Below are 19,011 nucleotides of genomic sequence, written 5' to 3' on the forward strand. Positions count from 1 at the left end.
CCACCATTCTATATTAATGTGCTGCTTTCATTGAAGCACACACACACACACATACACACTACTGCACAGACAGACGCAGCACGCACATCTCTCTCTCTCTCTCTCTCTCTCTCTCTCTCTCTCAGATATATCTTTATATTCTTTAAATTGCCATTAACTTATATGCAGGGTATTTTTTTGTGAAGGTTAAAATGCTGGGTATTTAACATCTCCCGAGAAATGGGGGGACATTGGCCCTATAAACATTTCTAAATGTTTAAATGTTATAATGTTAGCAACACCCCTGTCTAAATGTAAATTATAATATGTAGCCTATATATGATCTACAAACTGAAGTGTATTAAAGTGGAATGTCAACGCATGACTTAAAATGCATTAAACTAATAAATAAAGTGTTTAGCTCAGTGTGTGGTTGTCAATCCGCGTGAGCGCATGTCTGTTCGCTCTTTTCTCTCTCTTTCAGAAGGTGTGACGTGAAGGCAATTACCGCTCAGATTCTCACAGAGGTCTGAGGGACAAGGCAGCGTCCGCTTATCACACACACTTCAGGCAAAACAACACCATCCTTATCTGAGACAAGTCTTATATTAACGTGTCGTCACTCTAATTTAAGCATCACTCAGCAACATGAATCTACTCATACTGGCGACTCTGTTCTCTGTGGTTTTGGCCGAAAAATCACCCCGGCTGAAATTTACCGTGATGGGTAAGGCTTTATTTTCTTCAATGATATAGTTTAATTCTGCTACGGATTCTGTGGAGAGGTCTGGAATTTTCTCGTTCTCAGGTTCTGATGTCATGTTTATCCTTACTGAAGCAGAAATTACAAATCTTATTTTCCCATCAAGAAAAAAATGCTGCGTATTAAGTCGGGAAGTAAAAAAAAAAAAAAAAAAAAAGTCAAATCACAATGTTAGTAAATTGAGGCAATTAAGATGAGGCACTGACTGTTTTACATTGCTGTTTTGAAAACAAAAAAACAATTGAGGCTCACATGCACGTCATGACTTCACATCATGACGTATGTGTGATATTAATCATGGTTAAGAGTACACAAGCCTAGACTACAATGAAAAAAATACAGTAAATGCATCGCTTTAATTACTGACGTTGTATAAAAATGAAGCGTATAGTGCCGATGCCAACACATAGCCTATGCAGCCTGTTAAGTATAACTGATGGTTCATACGATGATGCTGGAAAGATTTTTGCCTGTGTAGTCATAGTAACATCTCCTGAAGATATGTTAATGGTGTATGGTTTGGTCAAGAGCGAGTGGTCTGTAGTAAACAAGCGCCTGAATCTTCCTGGAGGCTACTGAATAAGTCATTTTCTGAAACGACCTTTCGCTTTCTATCTAAACTTGTAAATGCATTGAATGACATTGTTGTTTTGAAGCAATTTTCCTGTAGAATACGCAGCAAGTGGGTTTGTTTTAAGAAAAGCATAGGACGCAATCTACAGAGCTGCAATGCAGGTGTGTGAGCTAACGGGAATGATGGCACTGCAGCAACTGATGCATTTCCAAAACACAGGGTACAACATGCGATCCAGGGAAAAACACACTCGCATTTGCAAGGATAGCCCATGGAAAATTCCACGAAACCCACCATTATAATTTATTCCAAGCACGTTCACAGACTTCTATGTCGATACAAACGGTATGGGTCATGCATTTGTTTAAAAACATCAACATGTCTCACGGCCATCCCCTCAGTGTTACGGGATACTAAAACCTCTCACAAATACACATAATATGAGAAACCGTGAGAGCCCAATATAAGACTCCATTGAGTTTGTTGGTCTTGACCGCCCACTTCAGCACCACGGACAGCGACCTCTTCAATTCAGCGCACGTCTTCACCAAGGATGCGATCAGGAGACAAATTCTCTGATGAACTAAAGTGTTATGGAAAACGAGAGCTGTATATGCAAATATAAACCGGCTCAGACTGGTCTGCAGGCTTTTTCGACCTCTTCAGCCCCCCTTCGAATAGCCAGTTATTGATTGTGCTGAAATCTACCAGCGCAGACAGAAACAAACACCTGTTGCAACGTTAGTTTTATGAAATAATCGCGAAGCTCCGCTTTATATATTGAAACAATTATTTCAAATTACAATACAATTTTAATTTGACGGTTACCCCTGACAACCACATCTGACAGTATTCTCCATTTGGGTATAATGAAAAACGCCCACATTAGCAGCTAAGGCATTTGAGCTAATTATTTAAGATCTGTAGTTCTCAACTGGTTTTGCTCTAAAACCCAGATTTTACTGTGAAAATCAAGTGATAGCATTTAAATAATATGATATAATATTTAACATAACATTTAACAAAAGCACAGGTCCAACAATATGCAAAATTATTTATATAGAACAGTCTAAAAGGAAAATCAACAGTTTTGTTAATGCACACAACAGCAAAAATGTGATGACCAACATCGGACTATGTTATACTGAACTATTACTATAAAACCAAGTGATGATTTGGACCAAAACACTATAGAGTTTGGATGCACAGCCTTTGATCTCAACAACAAAAGATAAAGGAAGCATTTATTGCATTTACAGTGGTTCATATAAGAAGCCTTTATTTTTTATTATTTCGCGTTTGCTATATCCTAAATATACACATTTTTCATGGCTAATTTTGTTATTTGTATTGTTTTATCCGTGTGGCCAATTTTTTAATTGCAACCCACCCGCTGAGAACCACTGATTTAGTAGATGTACATTATTTATTTGTGCAATATGTGAACATATACAACATGCAAATGTCCAAAACCCTGTTTATACACTGCATTTCTGCATTTCATTTCTCTTTAGAATCCCCTCGGTTTCGCTTCATTAAACCGGAGAACTACACGACGGTTTACCACCAACAGGAAACTGACGTCCTGTATGTGGGGGGCCAAGGGGTCATCTATAAGCTCAGCTTCAGTGATAAAGAAGTGCATGACAAGCAGGTAGGGAGGATGACACCATAACCTGGAGCTAAAGTAGATCTATCACTGCTCTAAATCCTGACCTAGATAGCTGGTACTCGGCAAGTAGCAAAACGGTGGTATTATTTATGGAGCAGAACAATGTCTTATAATGGAGGTAATACTTGTGGTTGCATAAAATTAAGCTTTTCTTTGCAATGGGGGATAGTTATAGCTTCTTATCATTTAACTATAGCCATAACCTTTTATGTTCTGCTTTCTCATTGTAATTATAGAATATACAGTAGCTATAAAATGATAAGAACAATTCATCCGTACATTATTATGTATGCAAGGCTGCATGATTAGTAATGTTGTTGATGTGCTCACAGATCCCTGTGGTAATGGATGAGAATGCAAAAGCGAAGTGTCTCTCATCAGCATGGAAGGTAAGAGAGACAAACCCACAATGTTCAGTCAGTTCAGACCTCAAGCTGGTTGGCATTTCAAGCAAAGAAAAGGATTATCTTAACTCATTTAAACCGTGCAATTCAATTCACTCACATATCTTACTGTGCACGAGAAGTGACTAGCACAATGTGTCCAGTTATACATTTCTCATAAATCCACTGTGTGAATTACACACATCAGGTTAAGCTGGATTATAATAAATAGTGAATCTTTAATCAGAACATTTATGAACGTATTTCCCAGACGCTCCTCAGCCTGGCTGGATTCACTGCCCTGGTTCAACATCTACAGAAATAGTCATCCATGCTGAGCAGGTCATCACTCAGAGTTGACTGAATGAGGCTATTTTTTTAAGGGTAATGGCACAGACAGAAAGCCAACACATGAGTGATGGGCTTCTTGAAAATCGAAATAAAGACAGCTGTTGGGGTGTTTATGCTGAAGTTACAAATGCAATTAGTATAGAAAAAGGAAAAGGAAAGAGCCTCTCCAAGCCCACAATTAGATGGCATACACTATTTAGCAACTATATTCTTTCTATAATTTATAATATATGATGTCTGTATGTTTTGCTTTGACACATATCGTGTTTTTTCATCTTTCTATAGCAAGAGTGTGATAATTTCATCTCAGTAATTGAGAAAGTCGGTGATTCATTCGTGGTGTGTGGGACAACAGCGGGTTCTCCTAAATGTTATCTCCTGGTAAGATGCCTTACCTGCCATTGTATATGCAACTCTCACAATCCAGAAGCAGTTTAAACTCCATCTGTAAGCAAACCACAAAAGTGTTTAAGATTAGGACATGTTCCTCTTTGATAATTTTTAAGATACAGTCTAAGGCCCTGTTCCAAATGGCACCCTAAACAGGCGCATATTGACTGCAAAGGGGGCGCTCGTGAGCACCATACTGAAACCTAAAATAACAAATGGGACACCTGCGGTCTCATGAACTTAATGGACATGTGCATGTGGCAGCCATTGCAGGTCAACAAGACTGAAAGTACAAATGAAGTATGCCATTTGGAAAAAAGGGCCTAAAATTGCAGAAACAAACAAAAAAATAGATGTGCACAACACATCTGCTAAATGCAGACATTTCGGGTTTATTAAAAATAATAAATTATGTTGCGAAGACACTTATCATATACCTATTACTCATATTTCATTCGCTTTAACATTTTCTGTGGTTAGAAAGTGAAGGAAATAAGACCAGTTTTCCTTCTGAGCTCAGCTGCTTTGACAAAATCCAGGCTGTTTATTTAACCACTTCTGTATTATTGTGAACATTTTTATAACCTTTGTGTGTCTCTGCCGTGGGTGTGATTTATAACCGAATCGACATGAGAGACGGTGCTTAGATTAAAATGACAGAACTGAAAGTAGTACAATAAAATGTGCGTTTGACATCCTGAAATGTGGGACACACATTTAGTGGATGAATAATATTATGTAAAAAAAAAAGTGTTCTGCTAAAAAGTGGTATGATTTGTGCTACAGTGCTACAGTGTCACTGCTGTTTCCTTAATAAAAGCCTGAAAATGACTAAATAATCACATCATCTCTCTCATCCAGGTAAATGACAGTGTACTGACGGAAATGCCGGCGGAAACAGTAGCGTCTAACATCTTGGCACCTTTCCCTTCTCAGCGCTCCATCAGTCTGTCAGCAGGTAAATAGAGAAAGTAAAGGAATGGAGGAAGGGAAAAGGAAGGAGATAATGCGGGAGAGAATGTTTTGTTCATATTTTTTATTTAGTTCTTTCATTTGAATAGGTATTTGTTTCTGAAGTAGAGCAGACTGTAATGTGACATGCTCAAAGCTTCAAATCTTGTCAGATCTCTGTGAAAATACAGTGTGTATCAGAGGAAATGTAAAAGAACAAATTCCAAAAAGATCAACACTCCCTGTAGTATATGACAAAAATATATCTTGCCCTTTTCTTTAGTGTTTTAAATGTCAGATACAAAGTTGGGTATTTCATATGCCATGTAAGTTAGCAGAGCTGAAAGGTCAACACTGATTCTGAAAGAAATTGCATGTCTCAACAATGTCTCCATCTGTCAGTCAGAAGGAAGTAGTTCGCAGTGCGTTGCAGCCCTCTTTTTTACTTTGAGTATCAAAGTATTGCAAACATTGCTAAATTTAAATCAAAGTTTCAGAATCTTTGATTTGACAGGACTATGGTCACCGAGGTTTGGCTGATGGATATACTTATCTCTCTCCTTAGATGGGAATCTGTACTCTGCTCTGTCAGAGGTTGAAGGACAGACTGGCTCTATCCGTCGCACATATGGCTCCAAAAAACAGCTGAAGTCAGAGAATAAATGGCTACAGAGTGAGTTAACTGTTGTTATATACTGCATTAGCAGTTTGGAGATTGTCTTGATGGACTGAGCTAATGGATCCTACAGTATGTCAGCTTATAAAACAGAGTTTGTTTAAAAACCTGACCAAAAGTATTACAATTTAAAATAACTTTTTTCCTGTTTTAATATATAATTTATTCCTGACTGTGATGGTAAAGCCATTACTACAGTCTTCAGTGTCACATGATCCCTCAGAAATCAGTCTAATATGCTGATTTGCTGCTTTATGCTGAAAATATGCTGAAATCAGCTGCTGATTTCTTATTATTATCAATGTTGAAAAGGTTCGAATGCTTCATATACCATGAACAACATTTGTTTGAAATATATATACTTTTTGTGATAATGTAGAAATCTTAATTGTCAAACTGAATCTTCATGTCATTCATGCAAATTATTAATTATTTATAATCTCATGAATGGCTTACTTAAATCTCTTTTAAACATCAAAAAATGATTTCAACTAAGATAAAGGTTCAAAAACTAATTCTTTATATACAACACTTATCTTTGTGTCTATGAAAATAATATGAAAATAATAAATCTGCTCTCACCCTCTCTCTCAGATCCCCAGTTTGCAGGAGCCGCTGTGATACCACACAAAGAGAAACTCAAAGATGAGATCTATTTCTTCTTCAGTGAGGTCAACAGTACAGCCAGTCTAGATGAAGAGCCTTACAGGGCTCGGATAGGACGAGTCTGCATGGTAACACGCTCTTAATGCCTGCTTCAGATACACTGCTGTCAGGACTCTTTCTGATAACCTTTGCATGTGTGGCTCAGGTTGACGAGGGAGGGCTTCAGAATGTGCTGCCAAACTCCTGGACCACATTCCTGAAGGCACGTGTGATGTGTGGTAAAGCTAAAACTCCTGTGCAGTACAACAACTTCAAACAGGCCTTCGTTCTGGCCTCTGATCTCCGCACTGGGTTGATATATGGCCTCTTCTCCAATGCCTGGTAGGAAGACATTTGACATCATGCAGTTGGATAATGCCTTTGGCAAGACTTCATTATTCACCACAAAATACATCTCTATAGAATTTTTACTCAAAACACTGATAAAAACATTGTCAGTTGTGCTTACTTCAAGCTTTCTTTTATATAAACCATATTGATCAATATTACATTTCTTTTTTTCTTTTTTTCAATTTATCATTTGGATATTTAATTGTGCATGCTCATTTCACCTATTTGTGCATTAACATTTACTGAAAGCTAATCTTTTAAAACATTCATTATTTCTTTACACTGATAAATGTAATCTTTAACAGATCTCAGAATGAATATCCATACTTGATTAAAATCTGTTTTCCATGTTTATGTCTTTCTACAGGAACACCACTGTAGTGTGTGCATACTCCATTGAAGAAATTGACAAAGCCTTTTCTACATCCAAACTGAAGGGCTATAACTCACCTTTAGTGGCCCCTCGTCCTGGAACGGTACAGCACACCGAAACATCAACCAAAGGCATAATTATGTGCCAGCAGAATAATTTTGTTATACATGCTACATTCTTAACATTTATTAAATTAACTTTGAATGTATCGATAAAATACTATCCTACAATTTCATAACACAAAGGCACAACGTGATTTTTCATTTGTGTGGTTCGCCTTTATCCAGTGTGCTTTCAGGAACAACACTCAGGCTCATAGCCAGAAGATCCTGACTGTGATCAAGGATCACCCTGAGATTGAGGATATGATCTACCCGGTTGGCGAAACTCCTCTGGAACTGCCAGTTCATGACCACTTCACACATCTTGTGGCAGACACAGTCTTGGCTGTCAATGATGAACACTACATTGTCATTTATCTGGGCACAGGTATTCTGATACAGTATGAAAATGGAAATTGCTAAAGATAATATTTAACAGTGATATTCATTTATTAGTGTTTTTGAAGAGTAAGTGTTTGATGGCTGCAAATGTACAAGTAGCAGAAATCAGCACCAAAATTAAATATACAATATTGAGTGATACCGGAAAACTAAAACAAATCTCTGATATTGACAAATATTCAATTTTGCACCTTGCACCCCATATCATTTATTCTTATTCTATTATTGTTTTTCTATCTTTTCTAATGCTATTTTTCCTGTTTCTCCTGCACAGAAAAGGGTAAAGTCCTGAAGGTGCTCCATGCCATAGAAGGAGCCTTTATCATAGCACAGTATTCTTTATTCCACGATGATAGTCCCATCATTAACATGGCAATTGACTCTAAAAAGGTACAGACCCACATTTTAATGATGTGAACTCACACTAAAACAGGCCAATTTTAGCCTGCAGTGGTAGGACATATTATTCCACTGAAATATAATTATATATAGCTTTGAATAACTATTTGCACAATACAGTGAGAGAGTAATTCAAAGGCTGTTCACATAGATATTTAAAATAGAGTTTGATAGGATCCAGATGGCACCTTTAACCTCTGAATTCTGCTTTTTACCAGGGTCATCTCTATATTGGCACAGAGCTTGAAGTGCAGCGCATCCCCCTGGCTGACTGTGGTCGCTACGGAGTAGGCTGCCGGGAATGCATCCTTTCACGAGATCCATATTGTGCGTGGGACAAGTCCAAGAGGAAGTGTACTGCAATCCCAGCACACTACAACATTAGCACTGGGTACATATGCACTCACAAATATCACACAATGATGCATTACTGTTTTTCCTGACAAAGTAACCTAAGTTTAAAAAAAAAATTCTCTCACTATTTTGAAATCAGGACCCTTATTCAGACCCTTGACCACTCCAGTGCCTCGGTCTGCGGCGATGCTCCAGGTAAATTGTCTTTGAGACTTTTAAAGGTGCCATTTTTCTTGTATCTCTGAACCCTTTATGGCACAGTTTCAGCTTCTTCTTCCCAATGAAACCCATTTTTGCATTGTTTTCTAAATATAGTTTTTTTATTCATATCACTTTCCATATAATATTTTTTTCTGGAATTCACTGACTTAACAGTATTTAATGCCATTGATTTTTTCTTTTTACAAGATACTGTATAGACAAACAATTAAAACCCTAAGAATAAAAAAAAGAGACAAACATTAATAGTAGTATCATGTCTGTAATATATGCTAATATACACTCACCTAAAGGATTATTAGGAACACCATACAAATACTGTGTTTGACCCCCTTTCGCCTTCAGAACTGCCTTAATTCTACGTGGCATTGATTCAACAAGGTGCTGAAAGCATTCTTTAGAAATGTTGGCCCATATTGATAGGATAGCATCTTGCAGTTGATGGAGATTTGTCGGATGCACATCCAGGGCATGAAGCTCCCGTTCCACCACATCCCAAAGATGCTCTATTGGGTTGAGATCTAGTGACTGTGGGGGCCATTTTAGTACAGTGAACTCATTGTCATGTTCAAGAAACAAATTCGAAATGATTCGAGCTTTGTGACATGGTGCATTATCCTGCTAGAAGTAGCCATAAGAGGATGGGTACATGGTGGTCATAAAGGGATGGACATGGTCAGAAACAATGCTCAGGTAGGCCGTGGCATTTAAACGATGCCCAATTGGCACTAAGGGGCCTAAAGTGTGCCAAGAAAACATCCCCCACACCATTACACCACCACCACCAGCCTGCACAGTGGTAACAAGGCATGATGGATCCATGTTCTCATTCTGTTTACGCCAAATTCTGACTCTACCATCTGAATGTCTCAACAGAAATCGAAACTCATCAGACCAGGCAACATTTTTCCAGTCTTCAACTGTCCAATTTTGGTGAGCTTGTGCAAATTGTAGCCTCTTTTTCCTATTTGTAGTGGAGATGAGTGGTACCCGGTGGGGTCTTCTGCTGTTGTAGCCCATCCGCCTCAAGGTTGTGCGTGTTGTGGCTTCACAAATGCTTTGCTGCATACCTCGGTTGTAACGAGTGGTTATTTCAGTCAAAGTTGCTCTTCTATCAGCTTGAATCAGTCGGCCCATTCTCCTCTGACCTCTAGCATCAACAAGGCATTTTCGCCCACAGGACTGCCGCATACTGGATGTTTTTCCTTTTTCACACCATTCTTTGTAAACCCTAGAAATGGTTGTGCGTGAAAATCCCAGTAACTGAGCAGATTGTGAAATACTCAGACCGGCCCGTCTGGCACCAACAACCATGCCACGCTCAAAATTGTTTAAATCACCTTTCTTTCCCATTCTGACATTCAGTTTGGAGTTCAGGAGATTGTCTTGACCAGGACCACACCCCTAAATGCATTGAAGCAACTGCCATGTGATTGGTTGATTAGATAATTGCATTAATGAGAAATTGAACAGGTGTTCCTAATAATCCTTTAGGTGAGTGTATATGCTAATATATATATATATATATATATATATATATATATATATATATATATATATATATATATATATATATATATATATATATATATTCATATTCATTTATAATATAAAATAAATTAATATTTTTACATTGTTACAAAAAAATATTTTTCAAATAAATGCTGAACTTTCTACTAATCAATGAATCCTGAAACAAAACAATATTTATTTCCATTTCCACATAAATATTAATCAGCACAACAGTTTTCGACATTGGTAATAATAAATGTTTCTTGAGCACCAAATCAGCATATTAGAATGATTTCCGAACTGAAGACTGGAGTAAGGACTGATGAAAATTCAGCTTTCCCAGCGCAGGAATAAATTACATTTTATAGAACACAGTTACTTGGAATTGTAAAAATATTTCACAATATTATTGTTTTACTGTATCTTTGATCAAATAAATGCAGCCTTGGCAAGCATAAGAGACATAAAAACATTACAAATCTTACTGACCCCAAACTTTTAAACAATAGTGTATATATAAAATAAACGTATTTGTTTACACTTCATTTTAAGGTGTCATTGTTACAGTGTAATTATATATTTAAGTACTGAGTAATATTAAGTAACTACATGCACTTACTATAGGGTTAGGGTAGGATTAGGATTTGGTTGAGGGTTAGTTGCATGTAATAATGCATAATTTACTGTCATTGCTATGGTAAGTACACGCAACATATGTGACAAGGATACTGTAAAATAAAGTGTTACCAAGTATTTTTTATTAAAAATGGTTTCAAATATACTAAAATGTTTCCTATAATTGTGGGATACAGCTCATAAGGCACCTAGCACCATCCCCAAACAAGTTTTAGTGGATAAAGATGGACCGGTCCTGCTACCGTGCCCAGTGCGATCCTACCATGCCACTTACCGCTGGGAGAAAGACAAATGCATCAAGGAATATCCTTGCACCATCTCTGGCTCCTCCTGTGTGCTGGCACCCACCCCTGACCTGCCTCTGAAGGAGGGTGTATTCCGCTGTCTGGCGGAGGAGAACGGTCTGCAACAGGAGGTGGTGTCCTACAAGCTAGTGTTCAACGGTGGACTCCTCTCCACCTCGCTAGCCTCCACCCTGGGGTCGGCTCTGCTGCTGGCTGCCGCGGCACACTGGCTCCTGTAGATCCAGTGAATCCTGAGGAGTCGGAAGGAAAACGAGTTTTATGCTAAGGTCAGCAGAGCATGAGTACCTAGACCGGTCCAACTAAACTGCAGGGGAGCAGCTGGTCTCTATATAAACTGTGTTTCTTGTTTCTTATTCGGAGCAATTCTTTTCTTTGAAGGGCCGAGAAAATGCCTGAAATTGTCTCATTTTGCAGAATGCTTTATCATACCAAACACCAGTGTTATGTATTACATTAACTTATGTAAGTGTATACTGTTTCATGCCCATCAGCCTAAACGCAAACATTTAGACTTATATACTGTATATTCAAATATCTAATACATGAGATGTGTACATTGCTTGCAAAATGTTAGTGCCATCTTTCAGATGTTTCCAAAAGACTGCTTTGCTAACTACACTTAGATATGGAATCCAGATCAGATTTTTAACCTGGTTAGTTTTCTCGTTAACGCTTTATAGAAAGGTTCAATTACTTTAGTTGATGCATTGGGTATCATGAACTAACAATTAACAATTTTTTTTTTTACAGTATTTTGTTAACTAGGTTAATGTTAATTTACACACATGTTCATTGTAAATTTATGTTTGTTCATAATACATGAACTGCTGTTCATTTATACAGCTTGAAATGCTAAAAATATATTAGTGTAAGAAATTAACATTAAATTAATTGAATGTGTACTGATCATTGTTAATTCACGTTACCTAATGATTTAACCAAATTGAACCTTATTTTAAAGTGTTACTTTTTCGTTGGTATGTAGATTTACTGAGGTACAAAAGCGAGATATATGCTGAAACATGAATATGCTGTTATAAATTCTTTTATTATTTTTTTCCATTGTGTGCCATTAGAACAGTTCTGAAGCCTTAAAACAAGGATGAGTCCCTTTAAGCTGTAAGGGTCACATCCTAAGCACAACCTGCAAACTGAGCAGAACCTGCAGAATCTGCTGGCTTTGTCTTTCCACCTGACACAGAATGTTATTTCAGCATGATTTCAGGAGTACATACAGCTGATTTGTTTGTGCCTGTTTAAGAAGTTTGAAATCACGTATCAGTCACTACTAGAAATGTGAACTGCAAAAACGATACCGATACAAAACCAATACAGATTCAAATGCTTTTGCTCAGTGTGAACAGGAAGAATAACCAGAATCCATAAAACCAGATAGTTTATCTCGGTATGTCACTGTGTTTAACAGACATAAACTCTCTTGCATCCTTGATGCCTGTAATTTTCATGCTCATGACATTTTTACATTTTGCGTTCAAATAAGCTTCAGTACATGTGATATGGAGTTGCATTTTGTAGTTGCTGTGTAAAGAGGCTTAATTATAATGTTGTTTTAATCGTAATGCTCTGCATATGCTGTTTTTCACCATTGCTGCCTATGGGAATAGAAAGCATTCCTGATGGATCTAAACAGTCATTCTGCACTAAGGTGTTCTGAGTGTAAATCTGTCACCATTTTACGTCATATCATTTTATTTGATCATCACTTCAGCGATAAAACTTTATCTTATACACATTACAGAAAGGGAAAAATAAGATGCTCATACAAGAACTTTCTAACTAGCACATAATCGTCTCTAATTGTCATCTGCACCTCTAACACACACACATGCACCTCACCACTATTTTTGTTTCTTTCTCTCTCTCTCAGAGCAACTGACCCCAAATGCCAAATTTGTCTTTAACCTTGTTCTTTCCACACTGTATTTTGGGAGCAGGAGTGAAACAATGGTGTTATGAATGAATTGATTACTAATTAACCAGAAGTGCATTGTGTTTTCAGAAGATGGACTATTTTTTTTTATTTGTAGTTACGTCTTGTGCCATTCTGTTTCTTGCTCTACTGGTGACATAATCTGCCAATCTAATCAAAAGTTTGTTTTGTACTTCCATATGGATCTCTGGGTTGATGTTTGGGCATCACGAGATATTTAAAAAGTTTCATACAAGCCATGTAAATAGTCCAGGGACTGACTGCAGTGTTGCTTTACACATTACTTATGCTAGCGTGTGCTAACTTTCTGTTTGCATGCTGAATGCCACAGCACTGTTGCCCTCTCTGTGTACTCGTACCTCTGTCTCTTGGCCTAATGTGCTACACTGCACTAAATGCAGGAACGTTCTAGTGCCAAACCAATGTTGTGTCATTTTCATCAGAGAGCTTTTCTAACTTTTCCACTGTGCTTCAAAGCCAAACGTTTACCTTTCTGAGACACATATAGCAGAATCTAGACACACACACACACACACACACACACACACACACACACACACACACACACACACACACACACTAAATTACTTTCGGCAGTGTAAATGACACAGGGTCTTTCAATGTAGATCACACAAAATCAATACTGTAAACAACTGTTACATGTTTCTTTTTTATTCGTTTTTTACTCTGTAACTGGTGTTGCGAGGCCACTGTGTTTTTATTGTCTGTCATTTGCTATGCATTGTGTTTTTTGCCCGAGACTTGTGGCAGGGAGTGTTTTCTCATGTAGGGACACTCAGCACGGTTTACTGCTCAAAGCATCTTGCAGTTGTGTAAGCTTGCACTTAATAATTCATATTTATAACTGGTTACCAAAAGTCAGCAATTTTTTTTTTTTCTAAAGGGGTTGAAGACATTGTAAAATACAGAAACGTATAATTATACATTAAATGTTTCCCTGAATATGTGCATTAAAATAAATAAAAATATCTACTGTATTTATGTTTTTGATTGTTCATCAATGTTTTTTGTTTTTTTTTGTAAAGATATACGTATTGAACAAACTTGCTATTGTGCAGTTTGCGCTATTGTGGTTGTAAATGTTGCTTTTCACCAAACCATTCCTTCAAAATTATGAAATGTAGTCTAATGTAAATATTGGTTTAATCACCAAAACACAACAGAATGATCTTTTTTTATTTAAATGGTAAACATGGCAAGATGGTTTCGATTGTGAAAAGAAAATTTATATAAGGTTTAGTATTTCTTTATTAAACACACATTAAGTGTTTAAAAAAATGGTTTTGAGAACCATACTAAGTCAGTAGAAATTGTTCAAACAGGATTTTTTTTTTTTTTGCATTAATTAAAAAAGATTTAAATTATTTTGAAATTATTACTAAAGCAGTTCGACTAAAGACTAAAAATACACCACTGATTTGTGAAACAGTATATTAAAACTATTAAAAATGCTGTTAACTTTGCAACTGCATAATGTATATGGCATATCAATTTGGGAGTTACCTTGGCAAGAAGCACACATCATGTGTCAACATGTTAATTTAGCAGAAGTCTTTGGCAAACAGTGCACTAATTGCAGTGGCATCTTCTGAAGGCCCCTGAGGCTGTGTAGGGCTTAGGAATTGAAACCAAGTACACCTGGCTGCAGCCTGCAGATCGGGGAGGGGTTGAACCTCCTGCTATGGATAAACCAATTCATTTTTTTAAATGTTGTGGGGTCGTTGTATGTTAGCCTAAAGACCAGCTTAATTTACCAAAACAATAATTTCAGGGATATTGCGAGTTACAGGGGAAAAAAAATCTTATATAACCAGGCCAGAAACAGACTGACAAATGAGATCAGAGTTGCTAAAAGAAGCTTCTCTGAAAAGCTGAAAAACCAGTTTTCAGCCAACGACCCGGCATCTGTCTGGACAGGCCTGAGGAACTACAAGTCACCATCCCCCCGATCTGTGGAGAATCAACTTGCTGATGATTTAAATTCATTCTATTGCAGGTTTGAAAAGCCCAGTCTCACACCACACACCCACTCTGATCTGCACTTCACACATTCACCATCACCTCCTGCACCCCCTCTCCTGCCATCCAACCACTCCTGCCTGCCATCCAAGGGATACTTCAGGATTTAGCATTAAGCTTTGCATTAGTAGAAAACCTGTAGTATTTTCTAATTACCGTGCTTTCCACCCTCATATCCCCCTGAGACGAGAGATTTATGTATTTTTTGTCTGGAAAAAATCCTCCAATGACGGAAAAATCGTCATTTTGGGTCATCTGAGGATTTTTTGGCTAAAGACTACAGCCAGTAGTAGGGGCTGTCCCGCATTTTTTCAACCCGCCCATAGAGGGTGGGATCTCACTCACAGAATGTACACATAGTGTCAGCCATCTTTTTTTGGAAGCTAAGCTAGCAGGCTCTTGTTCTGTAGAGAAAGCTGAGTAGTAGGAGAAAGCTTAGAAGGGGTTACCATCCTCTTTTTCCCGGACATGTCCGGCCGTCGAGATCGTCCAAAATGTCCGGGATTCGGCTTTTGCTTTCTGCAGTCGCCATTCATTGTTTACATGCACACACAGAGGTGGAAAGTCCAGGGGTCAGAAAGTAAAAGTCCTGCCATATGTTTATTCCACCCATGAACTTAGCCACCTGATTTCACTAATTAGTTCTAATTAGCTAGTATCTCCTGGCTGAAAAACTGTGCTAATTAGCAAATCCAGGTGATTGGAACAAAATACCGAGGAGGACTTTTACTTTCTGAACCTGAACTTTCCACCTCTGTGCACACCTTTTGTTTCAATCTAACTGAATTCATTCTGATTGGTGAATCTGAATGTAGTGTTTACATGAACACTAAACAAGTGATCGGCTGATGTGCGTTTTAACATTACTAAGAAAATTCCCGCTCCTCCATGAGAGATATGAGACCGGTGCGTCTCACAGGTGCCGCTCATCAGTAATCACGCCACCGGCCTCACGCCGTTCTCCCACAGCCCTCAGTCTCGTCCTGCTCGCCACAGTAAACATAATGAATGGCGACTGTAGAACGCAAAAGCCGAATCCCGGACATTTTGGGCGATCTCGAAATCCCGGGCAGACTCGTCACGGAGACTCACTAGTAGCCTAGCCTTTTTGTTTAACTGCGCTCTCTTACCGGTAGGCGTGGCTTGGGAGTGGCCTCCTAGGGCAGCGAAGCAAGTGCATTCTGGGAGTTGTTGTCTTTCATCCACATAAGCCAAAAATACATTTTCTGGCTTTTCTCAGTCTAGAAAGCTCCAAATTCAAAAATAATTTCACATTTCTTCTACATAAATGACCCATTTTAAATACACATTCATCTTTCCAGAGGTGAAGTATCCCTTTAAGGTCTGTGTGGAGGACGTGAGCCGAGTCTTCAAAAAATTAAGACTAGGAAAGCTTCAGGCCCAGACGGCATCTCATCTGCTTGTTTAAAAGCCTGTGCTGGAGACACGACCGGGTCATGCACCAATGATCCGGAAGGTCCGGCCAATGTGTTTTGATGAGCCCTTACAAAACATTTTAAAATGGTGTTGTAAAGTTTTCTTCGTCGAAGCAAGAGACCAGGAGACGTTGGGGATCATGTTCAAACAAAGTTATTCTTTATTGAGGACTTCGCGTTGACGCGGCTGCAGTTCTTCCCAAATCAGTCTAACTAATGTAACTTTACATGGTTTCTTTATAGGCATTTCAGTGGGCTGTCCCTAAAGGTTCTGAACTTACACACAGCCTTTAGGGATGACTACTGCTAAAGACAATAGAGGCAATTACCCCCAACTGAGCTCCCCAAATGGTATAAACACAAATGGTCACGAGAACTAAGACTAGTAACATTCACACACAGTTCAACTCTGAGTAGGAAGATTAAAGACTTCCCCAAAAGGTATAAACAACAAATGGTCACGAGAGCTAAGACTATGTAACCTTCACACACACAGTTCAACACTTAGTTGGAAGATCAAAGACTAACAAAACCCCTGACTATTACAATGTTTAGACAGCTGACTTAAAGCTGACTTCTGATCAGTAAATTGATGCCATCATGTTCACCTTGAATGCCCAATACAGTGTAATTCACCTTAGTTTTTCATGTGATGTTATGTAAGGAAGTAAGATCAGCAGATCTTAAACATATTCTTAAATTTGGATCCTTCAATGGTTATGTCCAAGCACAGGCAGAGACGCGAACGGGTCATGCGCCAATGATCCGGAAGGTCCGGCCAATGTGTCTTGGTGAACCCAGGATAGAGTGGAAGGTGCATGTTGTAATGGAAAAATTTGATTTTCATTGATTTTCAGTAGACATTGCAAAGGAATGCCATGTTTTTATCATCTATAGTCTGTGTGGGAACAGGGAACTTTCTGTGATTAATGTATGTTTATACACATTGAGTGCGTGAGCGAGACACTCGAGAAGTGACTGGGCAGAGGACCTCTGACCCCTGAGGTCAGAGGTCATTTAGTATGGAGGGGTCTTAGGGGTCTACTAGCGACAGATCAAGGCTAGTAGCCAGGGACCCTTTTGTCTGTGGAATGTGGAACGAAGCTCTAGGGAAGAAGACCTTGAAGATAAAACAGTATAAAAGCTGCCCGGCTCCTTATGTCTGTGTCTCACTCACTCCACAGAGGTAACGTCTGTGTGGTAGACTGAACCTTCTTGCAAGAATAAATACTTTTAAAAGACCATTTCATTCAGAGTGTCTCTTACACAATGATGATTGTTTAATGAGAATTTTTGCCACAACAATTTGGTGTCAGAAGAGTGGGATTCCTTGGATGTGCCCTTCGGACCCGAGAGCAGACGGTGAATTGGCCTCCTGGACTCAGAGTCACAGCCCTACCCCGAACAGTTTTGAGGGACGAGGGGCCGTTCCGCTGGGGTCCGGAGGAAGCAACCACTGGAATTAAGTGAAAACGAACCTGGGTGGCAACAGAAGTATCTCTGGTAAGAGACAGCTAAAATGTATTTTCTTTTTGGTATAAAAGTGAGTGAAACATAGCGGCTGAGTTTGAGGCTTTATCTGTGGTGCGGGTGCAAAAGCTCTCAGGAGGGAAATTAAGACCTCAGGGCAGGTCAGGAAATTTCCAGTCTAAGACTGAGTGCTCGCAAAGTGGTTTCAAAAGAACCGCACACAATTAATTAGGTGAACTAAAAAAATCAATTGACCGCTGGAACGTACTCCAGGGAAAGATTTTGAGTAAACCATAATTAATTAAGCACTAGGAAGTCCGATTTTGGGTTAAGAAGTCGGATCTGTTGGAGACGTCCAACAGATTTCTAGGCGTGCGCCGAATTGGGAAATCCACAGAGATGGATAGAGAAAACAGCCACTATGGGGTCATCTCAAAGCAAGCTTGCGAAATTTGATACACCGGTTTTCTGGTCAAATGAAAGAATTAAGGGCAAAATGCATGCAAGAAGTTGATCAAGTACCATGATTTTCCCAGGGAGGGAATGTTAAGTGTCACTAGGCTGACAGCGGTGAGAGACTCGATGGAAGAGGGAAGTGAAAACAAAACAAAAAAGGTTGTTGTGTGAGACGTGTGTGGGGATTGTAAGCAAACAATCATGAGTGTGTGTGTTGGATGGTGACAGCATTGTATGTTTTATGAGTGTTAATTCATGTTTGTTATGTGTTAGTTTGGGGTACTCTTATTTCCTAATAGTGTGTATATAGTGTCATTAACCTCTGGAATGAGTGTTTTATCATTACAGATGGGTTAAGGCAAATGACAAATTTTAAAGAAGCCGACAATTCTGCGTGAATCTGATGAAAAGACGATACAGAACATGGGGCAAGCTTTAAGTTGATTAGTCATCAAGCTCTGTCTGGTAGATTATAGTGAACAAAGGAGGAGAATGTTGATTGACAGACATTGACTAAGTCTGTACACCACGACCTGACCTGATAGAAACAATTGATGACTTTGACATTGAAAAATGTTTGTAGATGACTGACTTAAGAGACCAAACAATATAAATATAATGG

At 38.5% G+C, this 19,011-nt stretch overlaps 1 protein-coding gene across 1 annotated transcript; it reads left to right on the plus strand.

Moving 5' to 3' along the window:
* The first annotated feature begins 478 nt into the window (after positions 1 to 478).
* LOC311067086 (semaphorin-7A) lies at positions 479 to 13,985 on the plus strand. The gene is made up of 14 exons (XM_084088680.1): positions 479 to 706; positions 2,831 to 2,970; positions 3,321 to 3,377; positions 4,008 to 4,103; positions 4,974 to 5,070; positions 5,629 to 5,736; positions 6,334 to 6,473; positions 6,551 to 6,726; positions 7,103 to 7,211; positions 7,396 to 7,597; positions 7,886 to 8,001; positions 8,229 to 8,401; positions 8,504 to 8,559; positions 10,908 to 13,985. Exons 1-14 carry the CDS (start codon positions 628 to 630, stop codon positions 11,252 to 11,254), a joined length of 1,896 nt encoding a protein of 631 aa, XP_083944806.1. The 5' UTR covers positions 479 to 627; the 3' UTR covers positions 11,255 to 13,985.
* Positions 13,986 to 19,011: the final 5,026 nt, after the last annotated feature.

This window comes from Abramis brama (genome assembly GCF_963993115.1).
Source record: "Abramis brama genome assembly, chromosome: 17".
In the NCBI taxonomy this organism is placed as follows: Eukaryota; Metazoa; Chordata; class Actinopteri; order Cypriniformes; family Leuciscidae; genus Abramis; species Abramis brama.

Coding starts and splice junctions, on each gene's coding strand:
- LOC311067086 (XM_084088680.1), top strand. CDS start 628: ATGAATCTACTCATACTGGCGACTCTGTTCTCTGTGGTTTTGGCCGAA. Junction 7,212..7,395: donor TGGCCCCTCGTCCTGGAACG/GTACAGCACACC, acceptor GCCTTTATCCAG/TGTGCTTTCAGGAACAACAC. Junction 8,560..10,907: donor GGTCTGCGGCGATGCTCCAG/GTAAATTGTCTT, acceptor TGTGGGATACAG/CTCATAAGGCACCTAGCACC.